The 22047-nt window shown below is 36.0% G+C and overlaps 3 protein-coding genes across 4 annotated transcripts; 1 reads left to right on the forward strand and 2 right to left on the reverse strand.

Annotated features, from left to right (window-relative positions):
• Nucleotides 1-2294: 2294 nt before the first annotated feature.
• Nucleotides 2295-9265, reverse strand: cd247l (CD247 antigen like). Its single transcript, XM_067445071.1, has 8 exons — nt 9065-9265; nt 6082-6176; nt 5918-5989; nt 3854-3904; nt 3646-3678; nt 3387-3443; nt 3198-3227; nt 2295-2909 (listed from the first exon to the last, which is right to left on the reverse strand). The coding sequence occupies exons 1-8, from the start codon at nt 9120-9122 to the stop codon at nt 2838-2840; spliced, it is 468 nt and encodes a 155-aa protein (XP_067301172.1). The 5' UTR covers nt 9123-9265; the 3' UTR covers nt 2295-2837.
• A 1442-nt stretch (nt 9266-10707) lies between these two features.
• On the forward strand, nt 10708-15167 carry lamp1b (lysosomal associated membrane protein 1b). Its single transcript, XM_067444172.1, has 6 exons — nt 10708-11023; nt 11655-11860; nt 12211-12333; nt 12529-12595; nt 12685-12849; nt 13800-15167. The coding sequence occupies exons 1-6, from the start codon at nt 10963-10965 to the stop codon at nt 13937-13939; spliced, it is 762 nt and encodes a 253-aa protein (XP_067300273.1). The 5' UTR covers nt 10708-10962; the 3' UTR covers nt 13940-15167.
• grtp1b (growth hormone regulated TBC protein 1b) lies at nt 14592-22027 on the reverse strand. 2 transcript variants are annotated; one of them, XM_067444171.1, is made up of 8 exons: nt 21931-22027; nt 21470-21621; nt 21211-21369; nt 20963-21087; nt 20609-20705; nt 19771-19943; nt 19491-19645; nt 14592-19357 (listed from the first exon to the last, which is right to left on the reverse strand). In XM_067444171.1, the coding sequence occupies exons 1-8, from the start codon at nt 21984-21986 to the stop codon at nt 19240-19242; spliced, it is 1035 nt and encodes a 344-aa protein (XP_067300272.1). In that variant the 5' UTR covers nt 21987-22027; the 3' UTR covers nt 14592-19239. The 2 variants fall into 2 exon arrangements, with proteins under 2 accessions (XP_067300272.1, XP_067300271.1); XM_067444170.1 differs by having other exon boundaries at nt 19460-19645.
• Nucleotides 22028-22047: the final 20 nt, after the last annotated feature.

A 22047-nucleotide genomic window follows, 5' to 3' on the forward strand; every position in this document is an offset into this window, starting at 1 on the left:
AAAATTATCCCATAATTTACTCACCCTCAAGCAACCCTAAGTGTAAATGACATTCTTCTTTCAGATGAATACAGTGGGATTTGTATTAAAATGTCCTGGCTAATCCCAGCATTATAATGCCAGTGAATGGCAGTCTAAAATTTGAAGCCCAAAAAAGGGCATCCATCCATTATAAATATAATCCATGCGGGTTAATAAATTCTTCTGAAGTGATATTTTATAAAAATAAAAATATCTAGCTTCCAGCGGACCACCTTCTGTATTAAACTCAGAAAGTGTAATGCTTCACGCAGTTCAAAATACTTATGCCATGTCCGATGTCGTCATCACACCAGTTTAAGATGTAATTTTTCCCGTCCACTAGAGGGTGCCTATTCAAAACAAAGGCGTAGGTTTATGACTCTAGGTTTGAGCTCAGAATCTTGGGACATGTGGTCTTCACTCACAGCCAGTGGAAAACAGGACTTGTGCAGAAATTATGTTCATGGATGCAGTTACGTTACTGAAGTATGAAGCAGAGGAGGACAGAGTGTTGTGGAGCTGAGCACGGCCACGGGAGCAATTGTTACGCTTTTACGGTCATGAGTATGAGGTAACGCAGCTCCGTTTATCATATTAGATACATTTAAGTGTGTTTAAAATGATGTTATGTTACTCTGTGGCATTTGCTCAGCAGCTGCTGTGACACTTAGTGCACATTGCTAAGAGTAAAGTGTTTCTGCCAAATAAAACAATGCTGGAAACCGCAGATATGACGCAATTGACAGGTGACTCCCTCAGGCGCTATGCTCAGACATCCCGGCTCCCTGGTTAAAATATCACAATTTACAAATGGTTACATTTGGGGTATTGTATAAGAACTCAACTGAACAAAATATAACACTGACACTGGCCTAGAGGTTTTTGGCTATTTAACTGCAAATATAGCTACTACATAGTGCATATTTTAAGGGTTTTTTGTAAGCTGAATACTGAAAGCGGTCTGTTGGATGCTAGATATTTTACTTTATAATGTGTTAAATACGGATATTTTTCTTACAAAAACTAACTGATTCGCCTCAGAAAGCCATTATTAACCCACCGGAGCCGTGTGGATGACTTTTATAATAGGTTGATACACTTTTTGGACTTTTAGGCTGCCATTTCACTGCCATTTTAATGCTTGGAAGAGCCATGGTGCAATTTTCATTTTTAGGTTAACTATCCCTTAAACATACAAGATCCTCTTGTCTAATGCAACCAAAAATTGCATACACACACACATCACACTCACTACTGTTCAAACATTTGGGGTCGGAAAGATTATACATTTTTTTTAATTATTTGTTATTATTTGATTTAATGATTTGATTAAAAATGCATTAAAACAGAAATATTCTGAAACATTAAACATTTTAAATGACTATCTTCTATTTTAATAATGTTTAAAAATGTTAATTATTTCTGCGTAGGAAAAGCTAAAGCCATTACTTATCTTCAGTGTCACATGATCCGTCAGAAATCATACTAATATGCTGTGGTCCACAGGAAACTTATAAATGTTGAAAAAAGCTGTGTTGTTGAAATATTAATCTTTTGAACACTTAAAGGGTTAATTCACCCCAAAATGAAAATTCTGTTATTAATTACTTACCCTCATGTCGATCGACACCCGTAAGACCTCCGTTCATCTTCGGAACACAAATGAAGATTTTTTTTTTGAAATCCGATGGCTCAGAAAGGCCTTCATTGACACCAATGTCATTTCCTTTCTCAAAAACAATAAAAGGCACTAAATACGTCGTTACAAAGCCCATCTCACTACAGTGGCTCTACAATAATTTTATGAAGTGACGAGAATGAAGCGCAAAAAAAAAAGTAAAATAAAATAATGACTTATATAGTGATAGGCCAATTTAAAAACACAGCTTGGTAAAGCCTCGGAGCTTAATAAATCAATGTATCGAATCAGCGGTTTGGATCGCCAAAGTCCGAATCATGAATCGATATGATGATTCAAAATGCTTCAAGGCTTAATGAAGCTGTGTTTTCAAATCGGTCCATCATATATGTCGTTATTTAATAAAAAAAAAAAAATGTTTGCACACAAAAACTATTCTTGTCGCTTCATAAAATTATTGTAGAACCACTGTAGTGAGATGGGCTTTGTAACGACATCTTTAGTGCCTTTTATGGGTCTTGAGAGAGGAAATGACATTGGTGTCAATGAAGGCCTGTCTGAGCCATTGGATTATAACAAAAATATCTTTATTTGTGTTGCAAAGATAAATGGAGGTCTTACGAGTGTCGGACGACATTAGGGTAAGTAATTAATGACAGAATTTTCATTTTTGGGTGAACCCAAAGTTAACCCTTTAATCTTTTTAACAAATGTCTTTACTGTCACTTTTTAATAAATTTAAAATTGAAAGTGACATGTGAAGGCCAAGTATGTAACAAATACTCTGAATTTGTCCCCTGCATTTAACACTTCCAAGTTAATGCACAAACACCCGGAGCAGTGGGCAGTGACCATTTAATTTGGAAACAGGCAGTGATTGGGAGTTAGGTGCCGTGCTCAAGGGCACCTCAGTCATTTCCTGCTAGTATTGAGAATCAAAACCACAAACTTTGGGTTACCAGTCTGACTCTCTTACCATTAGGCTATGACTACATAATGCAGCCATGCTGAATTATAGTATTCGTTTCTTTTAAAAATAATAATCTTACTGATCCCCAACTTTTGAACGGGATTAGCAAGACACATAAACCCATCCACAATACAATACAATAAAGAATTTATCTGTTAGTTGGAAGATATAACAAGTTGCTCCTGATATAAAAGTTTGTGCTGTGTGTTAATTGTGTGATGTGGGAAACGTTTCCATCTCCACAGCCTCGGCTGCTTCCCTTTTTCTCCCTGTTCGAGCCTTTAAAGGAATAAACCAATAACATAAACTGATGAAGTTTGGCTTTTCACAAAACAGCATTCCGTTAAAAAAAACTACCAAGCAGTGCAATTTGTGATTACCTAGTCCTAGAACATATAACAGACAATAAACATAGGGAGTAAAATAGGAGAAACTAGCTAAAATTTGGTACATACATATATAATGCAATATACAAGGTGGCCCTAAAAAGGTGCTTTTATGTTAAAAGAATTATGAATGTCATTGAAGTATATCAAACTAAATGTTTAAAAAGAATTGGTACATTACCTCATCAGTTTTTTTCTTGGCTTTGCGAGGCTGCAAAATGTAGGAATAGAAAATTAATACTTAATACGATTTGCCAACTGAGCATAGTAAGGATGATATGCCTCATTATTGGGTGAGACTCACACTGAAATCAATTCCTACCCAACATAACCCACACTCTTTTTTGCATATTTGTGGGATTGTACTTACTTTGTTTCCTTTAGGTCTTATTTCCTGGTATTCATCATTTCTTGGTCCTCTCAGTTCCTAGAAAATACAACATCCACCATTGAGGGACGATTAAAAATGTAAGTGCACAACTGTAAACAACCACAGGAGGGCAGCGGGGATTAAAACTGTCGGGCTAATTTACCATGAAATGTAAGTAACTTTTATCTGGCTAATTTGATCTGTTTTATCAGACCGTTTTACGATCTGATACACGTCCTTTCTGACGAGTGGTTATTACCTGATAATGTGTCTCTGGCTCCCGTCTTCTAATCTGAAATATGTTGATATTGGGTAGATGTAGTTAGCTAGGCATCTAAAAACCAAATTCTCTTCTTTAAAAAAAATGAAATTTTACATTTAAATAATGCACTATAGATAAAAAATACTATAAACCTACATAAAAAAATATTTAAAAAATAATAATAATAGAAATAAAAAAATCTCACCGGTCTATCCAGTTGCTGATATTCGGAACTCATCTGAGGCAGATCCAAGTCCTAAGAAATACAACACGCACATTTTGTATGAAGTCATTCTTATTCGGGTCATTCTTAGGTGGGCCTAGCTTAGTGTTTTTGTAATTGTCACATTATGTCAAAATAAATATGATTATGTTGTCATTTAAGTAGATATTTAAATATAGTTAAACCATATATACCTTTAATGTTTAATGTGTGCGTGCATGTAGGCTAATGAAAACGCAGGCAAAAGGCAAAAGATGAAAATTCTGTTATCATTTACTCATCCTGAACATCAACTGCTGGTTACCCCTATTCTTCAAAGGATCTTCCTCTTTTTGGAAGGCATGGGGCCTAAATGTAGGCCTACTGCATATATTTTTTACATTTAAGTATTTATATTCACTTCCCCACCCTTCCTATTCATTAACCACAAATGTTAGATAATTTAGTCAGGGCTCATAATTTTAGTTGGAAGTAAAAATAATCTACAGAGAACAGATAGGCCTATCACATTAGCCTGGTTGTAACCATAGCAAATATTTTCTGTTAGGATCCAAATAACTCGACAACAAAACATTAACACTGCTATTATTTATCACTTTATTGTGTCTTTAAATATTAAAAATACATCACAAAAACTTAAAGGTGTCATGAACTGGCTTTTTAAAATTGTTATACTGTTGTCTGAAGTCAACTTATGGCGTTCGCATGGTTTTTACATTCAAAAACATCCTAACAAATAAGTAATAGGCTATTTTCTACACTGGTTTTGAGGCTCTCTCCAAAATGCTCGGTTTTGATGGGCGTGCGGCACTGAAGAGACTTAGAAGTAAACGCCCACGGCTAGGATTGGAGAAAATTTGTGTATTTATTGAGCTTCTGCTCCCCTGTCAGGAGTTCACATGAGGGAGGGATTGTTTTGAAAGCTGCCGGAATAATTATCTGACAGGGCTCAGTCTCAAAACGTATTTATCAAGCAAACACAATGATTTATCTCTCATCCACCCATGATTGATTTTTTTGTTTTGATTTACTACACACACGCATGCGCGCACAATCTTCAAACGCAACGGAGATCAAGAAATAAATGTTATTTCACTATTTAAGATTCACCGGCCTGCTTACATGCTAACGTTTCGGTAGCCCGTCTGAAAAACACATACAGCCCTGGGACGTTGGGCTTTGCGAGCCCTGGGGGTCTCGTCTCGCAATGAACAAACAAATAAGGGATTCTCCAACCTGTGACAGCATGCTGGTATGCTTTGTTAGACACGTCACGCACACATAATATCTATACAATCTGTAACAATGCAATAGCTACTTTCGAATATAAAAAAACATGTTTTACTCCCATAAGTGTGCTGCAACACTTCTGTCTTATACAATGTAGAAGGCACAGCATTGTGTTTTAATCTCAATATGTCTGCAAATTGTCGACCTGTGTCTTGTTTACAAACGATTATCTTGCTATCTTCGGCGTGTTTATTGCTCTGTAACGTGATCAGTTTAGCTCCAAGAGTCGGTGGGTGGGGCTACAGGAGCAGCGTACACATAGAGGCGGCGTTTTCCACTTCTAATACGTCATTTATTAGAGATTCTCGTTTTCTGCGCCTGGAGTCTTTAAAAGCTTTTCTTTTACTAACAAGGAAGTTTTCAGCTCTGAAGCTTACAGGATATTCTTATATTAGCATGACCTTTTAAATATCCAAGGCTCAAGGGAAAGTTGATTTCTCAATTCAACATCATCACCCCTTTAAGTGTTGTTGTGTTCTTTAAAATAGCTGACTGTTAGTCTTTTAGGGGTGCCAAAAAGACCATTTATGTAGCTTGAGATGAAACGCAACAGATAGCGAAAAGTAACACTTATTGTTTAAAGAACGTTTCTGATTATAGAAAAGTAAAAGGCAACTTAATACCTCTTTTTTCAGAATTTCATAAGAACAAAGCACATCACAAATATAGCAAAACCCGTCCAAACAAAACAATAAAAAAAAACTTATGTTTGAACATGAACTTCAATTTGGGAGATATGAATTAATGATAACTCACTGTATAGACAGGCTCATTGGGGTTACGGGCCGTGGTTTCAGGCTCTGGAGGAACAGGCCCTTCCTTTGTAAACTAAGCCACACAAGGCGAACACAGGATAGTGGTTAAACGTGAGGTGCATTTCTTCACTTGGAACAAACTGTGCATTTTAGATCAAAACTTACCTTCTCTCGGAAGTAGAGAGCAGTGAAAATGATAGAATACAGCAGGAGAAAAACATCTAAAATATAACAATTTGTTGGGTCGCTCAGAGAGGCCTCTGTGAATAGAACAAACCATTTTAAAAGACTCATAAAGCAAGTACACAGCTAAAACTTTAGTGACTCTTCTTATTTATCAATGTTTTGAAATGCTTGTCTCCTTTCCCAACGTAGTTGGTTTTGTAATGTTAAAAAAACAATAAATAATAAAATAATGGGAGAATTAGAGAAACAGTCAATTTATGAGAAGCGCTAGAGCTTAAACCGCCAGAAAGAGAACATTTTATATATTTAGATTGCATTAAGAGGTTAATTTAATTTTGAGGTAATTAATAATTTCCCTATCCCAAGGCTTTCATTTCTAGTTCTGGAGTCACTGATGAATATACAAAGACTTTCTCTCATATTAATTCTTGCAAAACATATTTAAATGTGGGTTTAATCCAGGGCATCCCAATAGCGGCAGACAAATGATCTGCTAGAAAATATCTAACACTTAAACTCATCGATTATCAGACTGGATGAATAGAATTCAAACTGGCTTTACAACTTTACAGACAAACCACTGAGACCAGATAAAATGTATTTCGATCAAAATCGAGCTTATTGTAACACATTTTACTCTAAGTATTATAGACGGCGTTTTAACAGTACACACGCTATGGAACATTAACAGAATAATACTCCTCAATATGCCATCGACTTTCTTATAAACAAGACAAAATAATTCTAGACATCTAGACTTGGGCACAAAAAAAAATTACATAATAAAACATAATTACTCGCCAGTGTAGTTTGAAATAACTTAGTATATGTATGTGAAATATGTATGTGTATATGAAAATCAAACTATGCACCGGTTTGCCATAACTATAAGACAAAAAGGAAAAATCGGCAAAGAGCCAAAAATCAACTAAACAACAAAAGCTGGGGGGTGTATATGGATTTCTATCATATACAAATTAATAGATTTGTAAACCTTTACAAATCTATTCATTTACCAAGGTTTTATGGACAAATTTTAATATCAAACTTGATATTTAACTTTAATCAATTACTTTTGACTTTAATAATCTCTTAAAGATGTTAAGACATACCTGCACTAATAATACAAGCATAACGACAAATAAAAACAACATTGAAATAATTATGTAGTCTTAGGTAATGCAATCAGGACTCTCCTATACCGAATAAACATTGGTCTAGTCAACCCACCACGCCACTATACTTTTGAAATATATATTAATAATGTTTCGGATAGGTAGATAATGGTTAGATAAATGCATTAAAAGAAAGTAACTGAAACATGCATTATATATGCACATAGCTTTGTCAACATTGTATTATGTGCATGTACTGTGATCTCAAACTGCTTGTTTGGTTTTAGACAATTCGTGCATATTTAAGAGTCGAATTCCTCAATCTCCTCCGTCATTTATTTCTACATTAAGATCATTGAGTAGTTCAAAAAACAGTCCTTTATGAAAAAACCTGCACTCATGCCATCCTGTTAGAGGCCCAAACTCCTCTACCTGTCTCGCTATGATCTCTGTTTAAATGTGTGTGTGTAATCTAGTTTGGTGGTTTCTGTGCATGGGTCTAGTTGAGTGCAAGAATGAGCACAAAACATTGAAGACCCTGTTGCATCACTGCAGATCAAATAGGTGTTCATGGGGGCCGGTGGATGAAGATTAGCAAACTGACCACACACATTTCACATGCTTTAGTGGCACAAACTATATTTTTTCTGCAAGTTCATTGCATGCAAAAAACAAGGAGTTGTATGCAGTACATTTTTATGCAGGTATCACTAATGCATTCATATATAAGCTGTTTTTTTGTTGCTTCATTTTCATATAAAAGAATGATAGATTGCGAATTTAAAATCGGTAATGAAAAAGATTTAGGCTTCATAATTATAAGACCCTATAACTATGATGAATTAATAAAATGAGCTATAGTTGTATTAATTAGGCTGTATTGAGAGGATTGTTATATACAACAGATTCAACGATTTTGCAGTTCTTTCCAATTGACCGAAAGTAGAAGTGGATTTGAATTTGGGCTAAATCGGATGTACATTCAAAACTTATATGTAAGGGTTATCTATCATCTCTCTGTTGCCTCAAACTTGCAAGCAGATTTCAAAACATTTGTCTCCTTTTATAAAACTTTCATTCCATAATTAAAAATAATTATTTAAATGGCCTAATTATATATTAATGAATACATAATTGGCTTGTGCATGTTTTGTTGCTGTATTTGTTTTAGTATAAAATAATAATTATAACAACCACTACACATACAATATAAATAATAATACATGAAAATATTTTAATTATTTTAATAGTTATTTGCTAATTATTATATATGTAAAATGAAATATGGGAAATAAAAAGCATCCTATACTTGGTGTGTCTAAGCGCTCGTTAATGTTGCTGACTTTCAAACGCCTCCATAACTGATCTTTTCAATTTTGACTTAAGGTTTCGCAAAAAGAGAGTGTAGGTTACAGAGTTGCTTTTGTTGAATCCTTGTTTTTTTAATCTCAGGAAACAGCATTTAGGTATGAAGATGACAGTTACATCATAGCACTACTGGAAAGCCTTCATCTTTTTAAACATTATGTTGCAAACACAAGCATCACTTAAAACTTGTTACATGTCATGCTACAAGTCTCGCTGGTTGTACATGGAAACTAAAATGGCCGCATGAAAAGATGTTTGACCCCAATCTTTCTTTATAGGAGACGCACACTCAAAACTTATAAAACTTAAACTTAAAACACACTCAAAAAAATATCTAATATTCAATTTCTAAACACTTACTCTAGACAATGACAAGTACATATTTCACAACCACTGAGAGCCATACAGTAAACCTACAAAATGTTCTAGATATATGACACCCTGTGCAACAAATATGTAAAGAGCAAGATAAATTTTACCTGCAGAGGACACATATGTGGCCAAGAACAACAGAGTGCTTGTCCTGCTCATTTCCATAACATTCCCTGAAACTATATTTCTGTGGATGCCGTTACTTCCTGTTGCTTGGCCTGTAAGTGATGTGCAACAGTTTTTAGCCTTTCTGTTTTGATTGCTTCTACTCTCAACTTTTACCTAACAGGAAGTGGCCCTAGCCCTGAGTTTTCTGTTCTAGTGAATGACAACCACTGCCTCCACCAAAGAGTCTCTTGTCCTCTCATCTCAAAAAAGTCTCACCGACATTTCCTGTGTATTTTTAGACCCTCACGCAAACAGTTTTGTGTTTCACCAATATTGCAGGTTACTCCTGCTCCACAACCACTATCTGTTAAATTTGTTGTTTCCATTTTAACACTTAATTGGGCTGTTAACACATTTTTAATAAAACATTTTCCCTCCAGGAAATTATTTTGTTCAAACAGCTTAGGACCAGTCAACATTTTCAGAACAGAAATCATAAACTTTCACCTGTAATTTATATAAAAATAAAGATTTTTTTATTATTAAAAAAAAATGCATAGCAAGTTACAAATGACATGGTAGTTGATGCATGTTGTGCCCCCTGCTGTTTTGCATTTGCTATTGGTGTGGTTTTGTATGTTGGTTTTTTAATCACTAGCCCAAGACAAGTTCAATTTAGAATATTTTTAGCAAGGTTCAATAATAATGGCAGATAGATTTTTACATTTTATTTTTATTCATTACAATATTTGCTGCACATTACTTTTTTTTGCTGTTTTTTTTAAATAAATATTGTATAAAAAATATTTACTGTTAAAGACAGATTCCACCTTGACAACATACTTCATATAGAGTGACATGCCACATGATTCAGTGTACTGTAGGGCCGGCTTATATATTTTTTTCCCCAGTGTTAGATTCATTTCATCAGATCATCATATCAGGCTCTTTCAGTATAGGCTACCGTTGCAATTTGCAAGTAAAAGGGCAAAAGATCAGGTGTCACACTTCTGTGATGACATTCTGGAATGGTCCTAAAATCTTAAGCCTCCTTGTAAATTGTCTCTGTAATGTGACACTTCAGTCACATGCATCCTCATTCCATTCTTCATCTCTTTACATCATTCATTTAAGTAGGCCTCTTATGCGTGCTGCTAAATGTAGCATAGCATCTATATTTTTTCCACCATATTTCACAAATTGTATATGCAGCTTAACCACAGGAAGCATAATCCTACAGCAAGCAATTACTAATTTGTCGACATGACTCATTTTAAACCATGTCAAAATAAAATGCAAAAGCAGTCGTTTATCTTTTGCAGTCGTTTTTTATTGCCCATTGCAGTTATTCAATTACACAATTAAAAGCTTTAAGTAAATTATTTCATGACTCACTGACTATCCGGGGAATATACATCAGCACATTCACTGAAATACAGTATCTATAAAATGTGACAAATCACGAAATATCGTGCAAATATGTAGGCCTAATACAATTTTATTCTTTAGTTTATTTATTATCAGTATTGTTCGAGGCAAGGTGGGTCTTCGTTTTGTTCAAATTTTATTTTTGTTTTGTTTATAAATTAAATTTAAAATTAAAAACAAGAAAAACATGCGCATGCGCGTTGCTGAAGTTGCGTGATCGTAGCAGTCGCTCACATGACATGACGGTGGCGTTTCCTACTGCGGTTACGAGAAACTAAACAAATCTGACCTGCTGCGTTTATCAGATGTAGATTTGGCACAGGGGCAGCTCAAACCGACCGTATACGTCTGCGCCGAGAATTTAATAACGAGAATTATCTGAAGAGCCCATTGAAGACGCAGATTGCACAGTCTGGTATCATCATCTGTTTTTGTATCGAGTGTGTTTTGATTTACTTTGGCGAGAAACATGATCCCCATCATCCGCAAACAAAACATGCCCGTCGGGGCAATTTTTAGCCTGCTGTTAGGTAAGTTTGATTTTAATATAACGTAATTAGTGTATTTTGTGCAGCGGGACTTTGGTCTGGTTATTTTTTTAAATTAATTATTCAAGTGATTAATAAATCAGAATAAACCAATCCATGTATTTATAAAATACGCTCTGTGGGGGTTTTCTTTCATTTTAAAATCTTTTTGTTTTCCTTTAAATAGCCTAATGTTTATTCCTGACAATACTTTGCTTAAGTAGGCCTGCTGTAAGGAAAGCTGAAAATTAACGTTACTTATATTTTTTACTTGCTAACAGACATGACTTGTAAAACTATTTTGTTATTGAAAATCACTACATCGTGTATTTGACGTTGCTACCCTCTTCTACACTTTTTAAGGTGGACCCAGATACTTTTTGCCAATTAAAAAACTTTTACACTTTAAGAAATGAGAAACATACTTGAAATTAAGATTAATTATATCAGTGAACGGGTGAGGGCGCCACCTTGTTGTCGTCAAAATAACAATGATAATGCATTACTAATATTAATGTTAACAAAATAAACAATTACAAAATAAATAGGTTTGTTCAGCAAAGTATTTAACACAAACTTACTGCGTACACATTTAACCTCAACTAATGCTACAACACATACGTTTTTATTGCAGCTCTAACTATACAACAAACTTTTACCACTGATGTATCACCCACTGTGGTCGCCCATGAAACCAGCTCTCCTCCGGCCTCTCCTGCAACCCCCGGCCTTCCCGAGCGGGGCAACTACAATGTCACCAACACCAATGACACTGTCTGTCTCTTGGCACGAATGGGCCTGCAACTCAACATAAGCTTTATTTCAAGCTCTCATGGCAAGGTACTATATGGCACATACCTTAATGGGTCAAAAGTAGCTTGACATATTCTGCCTCTTTTCTGCTTTGTGGATAACAAAAATATTTAAAATAACATGAGTGTGAGTAGATAATCACAAAAGTTTCATTTTTTGTTGAACTATTGATCCCAAAATGGCACATAGAGATAGGACACCTGTATGCTTTATTTCTATGACAAATGCCATTATATACTGCTGTTATTAAAGTTCCATGAGTTATGTAAATAAAGGGATTGTCTGGGATAAAGGGATATGTATGCAATTAATTCAGAGTAATGAAATGGTCCTCATTTCTAAATTTAATCTAAATGTAAACACACTTCGCTTTTTAGACTGTCCACGAGGTCTTGAACCTGCATCCAAACCTGATTAAATTCTCTGGATCCTGTGCCCCAGACTATGCAACTCTAAAACTGACTGAGGAGAACATTACTCTGACGTTCAGCTTCTCTTTAGTAAGTTTTGAATCTCCTCCTATTATTTCTAGAGATGCTCTAATTATGATTCTTCATGGCCGATTCAGAGTCTGAAGGAAATTGGCCGAATCCAAATAACAGTTATCCCCCCCCCCCCCCCCCCGCCCCCCAATAAATTACCCAGACCATACTGCTGTCATCATCACATATGGAATATATTGAATTGCTTTTCAGAATTCTACATCAAACAAATATCATCTTAGTGGTTTGGAGCTGTCAGCTGCGTTGCCTGATATGGCTGGTAAGTCAGTTTTAAATAGCTCATGTATCATTGAAGTTGTAGTTTTTAATTAAGTTCTCTGAAAATATGTATTTTTTGTTGTTGCCTAGAGCGACTTGTTGTCAGTAATACCAGTCTGAACTACATGATGGGGACACTGGGCCACTCTTACATGTGTCAGAAGGAAAAAACCTTGAGCGTGACACAGGACTTCTCTCTCAACACTTTCCAGCTTCAAGTGCAACCTTTTGGTGTCAATGGAGATTTTGGAGCAGGTATTTTTTTTCCTCTTTTCTCTCTCTTACCCTTTCTCAATTTTGTTCTTTCATTCTTTAAGGAATGTTCCGTGTTTAACACAGATTCGGCAACATAAAAATCCTAGTTGCCATAACATTGTGAAGCTGATAAAGCAGGTAACTTTTGACAGTGTCCACACAAGTGTAGTTTATATGCTAAGAAAAGTAGTCCCATCCAGGATTTTTTATAGTTAACTAAAACCATTTTTGTTTTTAGAACGAAAAAACTTTTAAATTAAACTATAAAAAGAATATTCAGCACTTTTTTAAAATTTAGTTTAACCTGAAGTACTATAATATTATAATAACTATAACGCATAACACAATTACTGAAACTTTAAAGTGACCATATTATGGTATTTTAAAGGTTCCTAATTTTGTTTTGGAGTTTTCCTGCAGTAGGTTTACATGCATCCAAGGTCTGAAAATCAAAAACACTTTAATTTTCTCATAATATACATTGCAGCATCAGCTCTTTTCTCACAGTGTCTGAAACGGCTGGATAAAGGATTCAGTCCCTCTAAACCCCTCTATTCATAGAGCTTCCTCTGCCCTGATTGGTCAGATAGCCCAGTCTGTTGTGATTGGTCTATTGCTTACAGTATGTGTCAGAAATAAAACGGCTATATAAAAGCTATATTACTAATGAATGTATTTTTTTAACCATTTTCTAATAACCTAAATATTTCTACTTATATAAATATATACATACATACATACGTACATTTTCTTTCTAAACTATTTTCTATGATAATCAAAATTATATTTTTTTAAAAATGCTGTCTTTGTGTAAGTACATACATTATGATAATTAGTTTAGATCCTGGAATACTGATATGATTGACCGAATAGGTTATTTTCCGCAACTGTTTCTAATTTTTCTTTTGCCACTCTCTCCCATCCCACCTCTCGCTCTGTCTCTGTTCCAGCCGAGGAGTGTGAGTTAGATGAGGACGACATGTTGATTCCCATCATTGTGGGTGCTGCCTTGGCTGTTCTAGTGCTCATAGTGATCCTGGCCTACCTTATTGGCAGGAACAGAAGTCATGCAGGCTATCAGACCATCTAAACCCTCCTCCAGTAGTCTTTAAGCCAGGATGTGTTGACACCACCGATTTCTGCTCTAATTTGGACTCAACAACACTACAACAACTACAACTGCATCTGCCTAGTTTTTAACCTGCCCTGCCCTCTGCTGGTGTCTCACGTTGCCACTGCTCAGGTGGATTTGCGTTTCCTGGACTTTCTGTTTGATAATGTTAAACTTAAAGTAAATAATGCATACATAAGAGTACGGGATAAAAAAAAATGTGTCTAGGTCATGCTAAGGTATTGTTTCCAAGAACTAGATTATGCTCACGTAGAAGAATCTCTGTTGTTTGTTGTCATTTATTCTTAATCTGGGTCTTGGAAAACATGGAGAACAAACGGTTTGGTACCTCAGATTCTAACATTTAATGTCATGAGTTTATTTATATAAATAGGAGGATTAAGGGGAGCTGATAATGTTGTTAACTGTTACTTGCTCAGTCTAAAAGGGACTAAATATTTAACACTACTTTCTGATCTTTACTACCTTTTTTAATTTTTCAGCTGAAAGTTAACATTAGGAGTTAAACACTGTAAAAGACAGGTCAGCATTTGGGATTCACCAGATTGGAGAAAAAAAACACTTCTTGTTGACAACAAAGCCCTGCATAATAGTTTTGAGTCAGATGTTCATAAGGTACTATGTTTTAATGAAAAAAAAAAAAAATCCACATCTAGCTCACAACTTTCTAAATCTGCTTTGTGACTGTCAACTGATGTTCAATGGAATATACACTTTCTAGAGTAGAACACCCTTCAATAACACTAAATAGCTCAGTTTCCACCTCATACTACATATCAAAACTATATAGCCTGCTTGCATCAATATAGCATTGTATTTGCACTCATTCAGAAGCGTTAAAAGGGAAATTCTACTAGAGTGAGGAAATATTATAGTTTTGCACTACTGGATGGACAAAGGGTACAATTGACACTAACACAGGAAGTTCCAAATAACTTGAAGTAGGTTTAGACTATTATAGACCTAGGTAAATGGTTAACTGTTACAAACTTGAGTGCACTGAGAGAAACGTTCTTTATCATATGGTGGCTGAATCTCTCTCCTTTCTGATGGGCCTTCATATGGAATGACTGCATAAATGGTGTTGTTGTGGATATTAAAGTGTTGCCTTGATTGCTATGAAGTTCATGTTGTTTTAAGGGAATGCGATTCTAAGTTTCTAAATAAAATGAAAAATAAAAGACAAGATGAGTTTGCCTCCTAAATATCTATTAATTAAACATTGCATTTCATAAACAGTAAATATGAACAGTAAACCGATTGTAATAGTAAAACAACAAAGCAATAGGCAAAAAACATGTATTCAGTTAAAAATATCCATCACATTTGTTCAGCAAGGATGCATCAATTAATAACAAAAGCATTAAAGAAATTTACAATGTTACAAAATATTTCTTTTTCAAATAAATGCTGTTATTTAGAACTTGCACTGAAAAAAAAAGGAAAACACACATGGTCCAATTCACGTAATCGTATTATTTTAGATCTACGCAACAAAATTGTGTTTCTCTTCTAAACGTGATTTCTTTGCTTTCGATTAATGTAATTGTCTTAAATGTGCAGTCTACTAGACTAAATTATTTGGGGTTAATGTGAACCAATCAAGTACTTGAACATGATTTTTGCTGAAACTGTAATTACCAACATGCGTTGCTTGGGACTTGATGAGAAGAGTAAAATTGTTGAACTTAAGTGTTATTTTATGTGTTTTTTGGACAAAATTAGATGAGGGGGAGACTTTATTTAATAGTGTTTAATGTTGAATTATGTTGGAATAATTAGAACCATTTAAATTATACTGGGTTACCATAGTGGAGAAGAGCAGAGCGATTGCTTAGGCTGTGGACTTAGACAAGTGTACCCCCTTTTTTTTCTTAAACTTTCATATAATTAATTATTGACATAAAAAATATTTGGAGGAAAATAAGGAAAATAAGTATTTGAACACCCTGCTATTTTGCAAGTACACTGTAAAAAAATTATTTAGAAAAAAAGTTACCTGGTTGCCTTAAAATTTTGAGTTCATTGAAATTAAAATTTTGAGTTAATACAATGAACATTTTTGGAGATTCGACAACCTTTATTAAAATATTATTAAAAGATTTTGTAAGCATATTGGGTAATTGTGTGTGTTTTATTTCTGATGACACAGTGAAACATGCCAAATAGTGCTATTTTCATGATTTATCACATTTTTTATGTGGTTCAGATACAAAAATATTTTGAGTTTCTATTTATTGAACAAATTTCCTTCATTGTATCAACTCAAATTTTTAAGTTCAATAAACACAACATTTTAAGGCAACCAGGTTACTTAATTTTTTAAGTTAAACCAACAAAAACCAACAATTTTTTTACAGTGTAGCATGTTCACTGTGAGAGACATAATCTAAAAAAAAAAATCCAGAAATCACAATATATGATTTTTTAACTTTATTTGTATGATACAGCTGCAAAAAAGTATTTGAACACCTGTCTATCAGCTAGAATTCTGACCATCAAAGACCTGTTAGTCCGCTTTTAAAATGTCCACCTCCACTCCATGTATTATCCTAAATTAGATGCACCTGTTTAAGGTCATTAGCTGCATGAAGACACCTGTCCACCCCATACAATCAGTAAGAATCCAACTACTAACATGGCCAAGACCAAAGAGCTGTCCAAAGACACTAGAGACAAAATTGTACACCTCCACAAGGCTGGAAAGGGCTACGGGGAAATTGCCAAGCAGCTTGGTGAAAAAAGGTAGCCTAGAAATCTAGCAAATCTAATCTGCCACGATTGTCGTCTAGCAACTCTCAATACACTTCTGAGTTTGTGTGCAGAGGGAGTTTGAAAGACAACTGTTTATCCCGCCCCTCGAATTGAGCCCTGTTAATGGTGAGTTTCCAGACCAAACATCTTGATGTGGGTCTGTAGCCTGGATGCCAGCCAAACTTAGCCCCGCCCACAACATTTTTAGGTCGGGCAGTTCGGTCTGGACTCGATCCATAGAGGAGTAATTATCCCCGAACAGAAACTGTTCGGGCAAATGAAATCCTGAGGGCAGGCTTTAGACGATGACGGACAGATGATAAACAGTAAGGTACTCATGCATGTCATCTAAGGGGCTTGGATTATATTTGTTTGAATCTTAAACGGAGAGCTTGTTTGTATATGCATTCACCTTCACTATTTCTCTCAAAAATGATGATCATGTTGGGTAAGTACTCTGTGTATCATTAAATTATTTTATTTTTTTACAACACCGGCAAAGATCATTTATTCCAGCGCACCTGCAGACAGGGTTGCCAAGTTTTTACAAAAAACCCTTTCAACTACTAGCCCTAAACAATCTTCTCGGGGGGGTTCTCCGGAAAAAAAAGGTGTTTGGGGGGTAAAATGTGTGTTATTTTGGCAAGATTGCCTGCTAAAATTCGCACTCATGGGTCTATATATCACATAAGAGTCACTTCAACCCGCGGACATAGAAAACCTTGGCAACACAGTGCAGTTGAGCTCTGTTGACATTTGACAACTAACGTAATGCCCTTCATTGCTCTGATTGGTTGTAGATCTATCCAATTGATGTCTTTCCTGGTTCGGTTGAAACACGCCCCGTAATCACAGCCAAATGGAGCAGTTTCAGACTCATATTCTGACTAGAATTGAGTATGACCACGTCAGGCTAGAGGGTCTGGCTTGTCAGGCAAGAAAAAAAGTCCACTGTTGGAGCAATCAGAAAATGGAAGAAGCTAAACATGACTGTCAAACTCCCTCGGACTAGGGCTCCATGCAAGATCTCAACTGGTGTCTCTATAGCCCCGTTTCCACCAAAATTACCCGGAACAATTTGTACCAGGAACATTTTTACAGGAACTTTTTTCCCCCCAAACCTGCAACTGTCTGCGTTTCCACCGCGATCTAAAGTTCCGTGAAGATTAGGCAAATTAGTCCGGTGATATAGGACTGCGCGTGACTGCTCCTCCAAGTCAGTGACGGACAGTAATCATTTTTGCACGACACTATATCCAAGTTTACAAAGTTTGCTTTTGCTGGTTTACTAAAGAGGTAATTAACAACGACAGAAAAGAGCACTAGCATTCAGAAAGCTTGTAAAGCTAGATTTAAAATGACAATGTATATTATTATCAGCTATTACGGACATTGAACGTGAGATGGCTTAAAACGAACGCGCGTTATCAGACAGAGAGCAAGACTGATAGCTGCCTATCAGAGAGCTGACTGCGTGAGCTCAACCAATCAGCATGTTCAGCGCCCAAGTCCCGCCCTCGAAAGTTCCTGAACTTTGAAAAAGTACTACCTCGCGAGCAGGGCCGTTTGGAGGGGGAAATATTTACCCGGAACTTCATTTAGACCCTGGTTTCTGCGGTCAAAACACACCGAGTACCACCCAAAGTTCCTGGTTCCTGGGTAAAGTTCCTGCAGTGGAAATGCGGCTAATGATCCTAAGAAAGGTGAGAAATCAGCCCAGAACTACACGGGAGGAGCTGGTCAATGACCTGAAAAGAGCTGGGACCACCGTTTCCAAGGTTACTGTTGGTAATACACTAAGACGTCATGGTTTGAAATCATGCATGGCACGGAAGGTTCTCCTGCTTAAACCAGCACATGTCCAGAATCATCTTAAGTTTGCCAATGATCCAGAGGAGTCATGGGAGAAAGTCATGTGGTCAGATGAGACCAAAATAGAACTTTTTGGTCATAATTCCACTAAACATGTTTGGAGGAAGAAGAATGATGAGTACCATCCCAAGAACACCATCCCTACTGTGAAGCATGGGGGTGGTAGCATCATGCTATGGGGGTGTTTTTCTGCACATAGGACAGGGCGACTGCACTGTATTAAGGAGAGGATGACCGGGGCCATGTATTATAAGATTTTGGGGAACAACCTCCTTCCCTCAGTCAGAGCATTGAAGATGTGTCAAGGCTGGGTCTTCCAACATGACAATGACCTACTGGCCACTGTAACAAAGGCTACTTTACCAAATATTAACATTGATTTTCTCAGGTGTTCAAATACTTATTTGCAGCTGTATCATACAAATAAATAGTTTTTAAAAAAATCATACATTGTGATTTCTGGATTTTTTTTCTTCTCTCTGTCAAATGTCATGTCTCTCACAGTGGACATGCACCTACGATGACAATTTCAGACCCCTCCATGATTTCCAAGTGGGAGAACTTTCATAATAGCAGGGTGTTCAAATACTTATTTTTCTCACTGTATCTTGCATGCAGCCAGAACTTTATTTTCATGTTCGCCTTTTAGTGTGAAGGGGGGTTTTTGGCAGAAGTAATGCGATGTCTACACATCTTCCTGAGTTTAGTGATTGTTGCCGTGGAGAGACCTCCTGGTTCCATAAAGATTTGCTAAAGTTAGAAGACAAATAAATATCCTTCAGAACATAATTATATAAAGAGATCTGTAAGCATTAGCTTAGTTTGTGAATAAATAGAATCTACAGAATGTACCTGCATGAATGTATGGCAGTCTTCTACGTACTCCCCGTGAGTGATCTGTTTGAAGCGCTCACAGATTTCTGGGAGACTCTGTGCCTGTGAGATGAGGTTCTGATGATGAGCGATCAGCGTCAAAGCCACACGGAACAGGATCTTAGATCCCTCGTAGAAAAGGCAGTCCCATATTCTCAGCACTGTCTGAGAGAGGCACACAGTTACCGATCATTACGTTTAATATTGGCATCAAAACATAAAACTGGTCAGAAAATTGTTCTATGATTGCATTTTTTTCACCAAGAACAACCTTTGACTTTCATCCTCACCTCTACAGGAAGAATATCAACGTATAGGCAGATGAACCAGCGGGAGACCACTAATGTCCACATTACGTTGTGCCGATTCATGGCCTGCCACACAGCAGGAACCTTCATCCTGACAAGCTCCCCAAGCACCTCGTGATCCATTTTAAGCCCCAGCATAGTTGATGTGTAATAGTCTAAATAAAAATTTTAAAAAATTAATTATGAGTATTTATGAGTTAAACAGATGAGTTAAACAGAATATTCAGATGTCAGATTCATATGTATGTGGCTGGGTGATTTGAGCACTATTTAAACTATTAAAACATTTGCAGAGAATTAATTACATTGACGTTTAATTTAACCAATGTTAATCTATAGTGTTAAAGGGATAATTCACCATAAATGTAATTAAATAAAAACCTTTCTGCTATGGAACACAAGATATTTTGAAGAATGTTGGTAACCAAAAAGTTTTGGTGACCACTTCAACTGTATGAAAAAAATTAAAAAACACTATACAGCTATTTCTCAAAATAGTAGACAGAAAGTCATACAGGTTTAAAAAAGACATGAGGGTGAGTAAATGATGACAGAATTTGTATTAGTGGGTGAACTATCCCTTTAATGAATGGCAAGATTTGGGGTTAAATTACATACAACAATAGCCTAAATTGGTTATTTTATATATAACATTATTGTCCCCCACACAAGGTATACATCATGACACCTGAAAAAGAAAATTGTTTCAAAGTTGGGACAAATAATCAAATTTTGCTTAATGTAATGATTAATCTATTCATGATGTTTTGAAGAAGTCCCGGTAAAATTGTATATACAATAGTGGGTAAAAGTGACAGACCTGGTAAGATCTTGCCAAGTAAAGCATCCATTAACCAGAATGACTTCTCCTCATCTTTGGTGATGAGAAGGAGGTATCCAGCAATAAAGTTCATTCCCTAAAAAGGCAATATGGATACATTTCAGTAGAGCATACTGGTTTGAATGGAGACGGGTACAACAGGTTCAGTCATAATATTGACAGGGTAAACACCACAAAATTACAACACGATCTTACTTCCTCACTTGTTATAATTGACTCACTAATATCCTTACACAACAATAGATTTAGATACTCATCTGTAGGAAGTTCAATACATCCCAAATTCAAGTGACACTTCAGTGGCCATATGTGTAAAAGGGCATATGTAGCTACCTGACAGTAACCAACATCCCTATTGTGGTGTCCATAACCCAGGAGTACATTAAACAGAGCTTTTTGTAAACATGGTTGGGAGGAGGCACGGAATTGAATGTTGTCAGGGAAGGTTCTGTGCATATCTGGGGAAACAAAATTGAGTCTAAGAAGTATTTTATTTCCAATATGACCTGTTCAATCTCTATTCAGGATTGAATTAGAATAAAACTTTAAAATAAAATATGGTTTCATGCGAAGTAACTTGCCGGCACGTATTATCTCCTCTATTTTAGGGTCATGCTCAGCCTTTAATAGAGATTGATAGTACCCAGGGTTCCTCTCCAACTGGTCCTGGGCTCCACTAGCTGCCATCCAGATCTGAGTGCGATGCTCACACGGAACCCCCTTCCTTACATATCGCTTCACTGCAACCCCAAATGATTCACAAAAGGGATTTTTTGTTGTTGTTGTTGTATAAAGTAAAAGTAAAAAACATATAAAATGTAATAAAATATTAATGCCCACCTTTCAGATTCTTTTCCACCTTCACAGTGCCCTGCAAAAGTTTAGACCACTTCTTTGACCTTCTAGTGGCAACAGCTAAATACTCAGACATTAGCTCCTCATTGGATTCAAAGTTGAAATCCTCTGATCTCTCAAATCCATATTGGTCTACCCTACAGACACATTTAAACACTTGGTTTACCTAGGGAATACTTTAAAAGAAGAATAGAAGGACACTTTACTAAAACTGAAAGCCATAAAACCACGAAACTGTAAAGTTATAAGTTCATTATTATTTTCTTTAAATTACATTTTCAGAAATGTTTTAAGTGTTTCTATGAGTGACACTGACGCAAACATCACCTGACGCACAGGTGTTTTGGACCACATCTCGTGGTGACCGTCACACTTTTAATAACAAAGCGAATGTTATAAGTAAGCCCTATATCACTTCATCATATGAATATAAATAACTTTCATACCTCTTGTCTGAACTGGCAGAACATTCCCTGCTTTGATTATTAAAATGATTCTCCATGTAGAGTTTAGCGCTTCTCTTGCAGCTGACACCAGACGAGCTGTTCACATAAACTCCTCCC

This window comes from Pseudorasbora parva, chromosome 5, assembly GCF_024679245.1.
Source record: "Pseudorasbora parva isolate DD20220531a chromosome 5, ASM2467924v1, whole genome shotgun sequence".
Taxonomy (NCBI): Eukaryota; Metazoa; Chordata; class Actinopteri; order Cypriniformes; family Gobionidae; genus Pseudorasbora; species Pseudorasbora parva.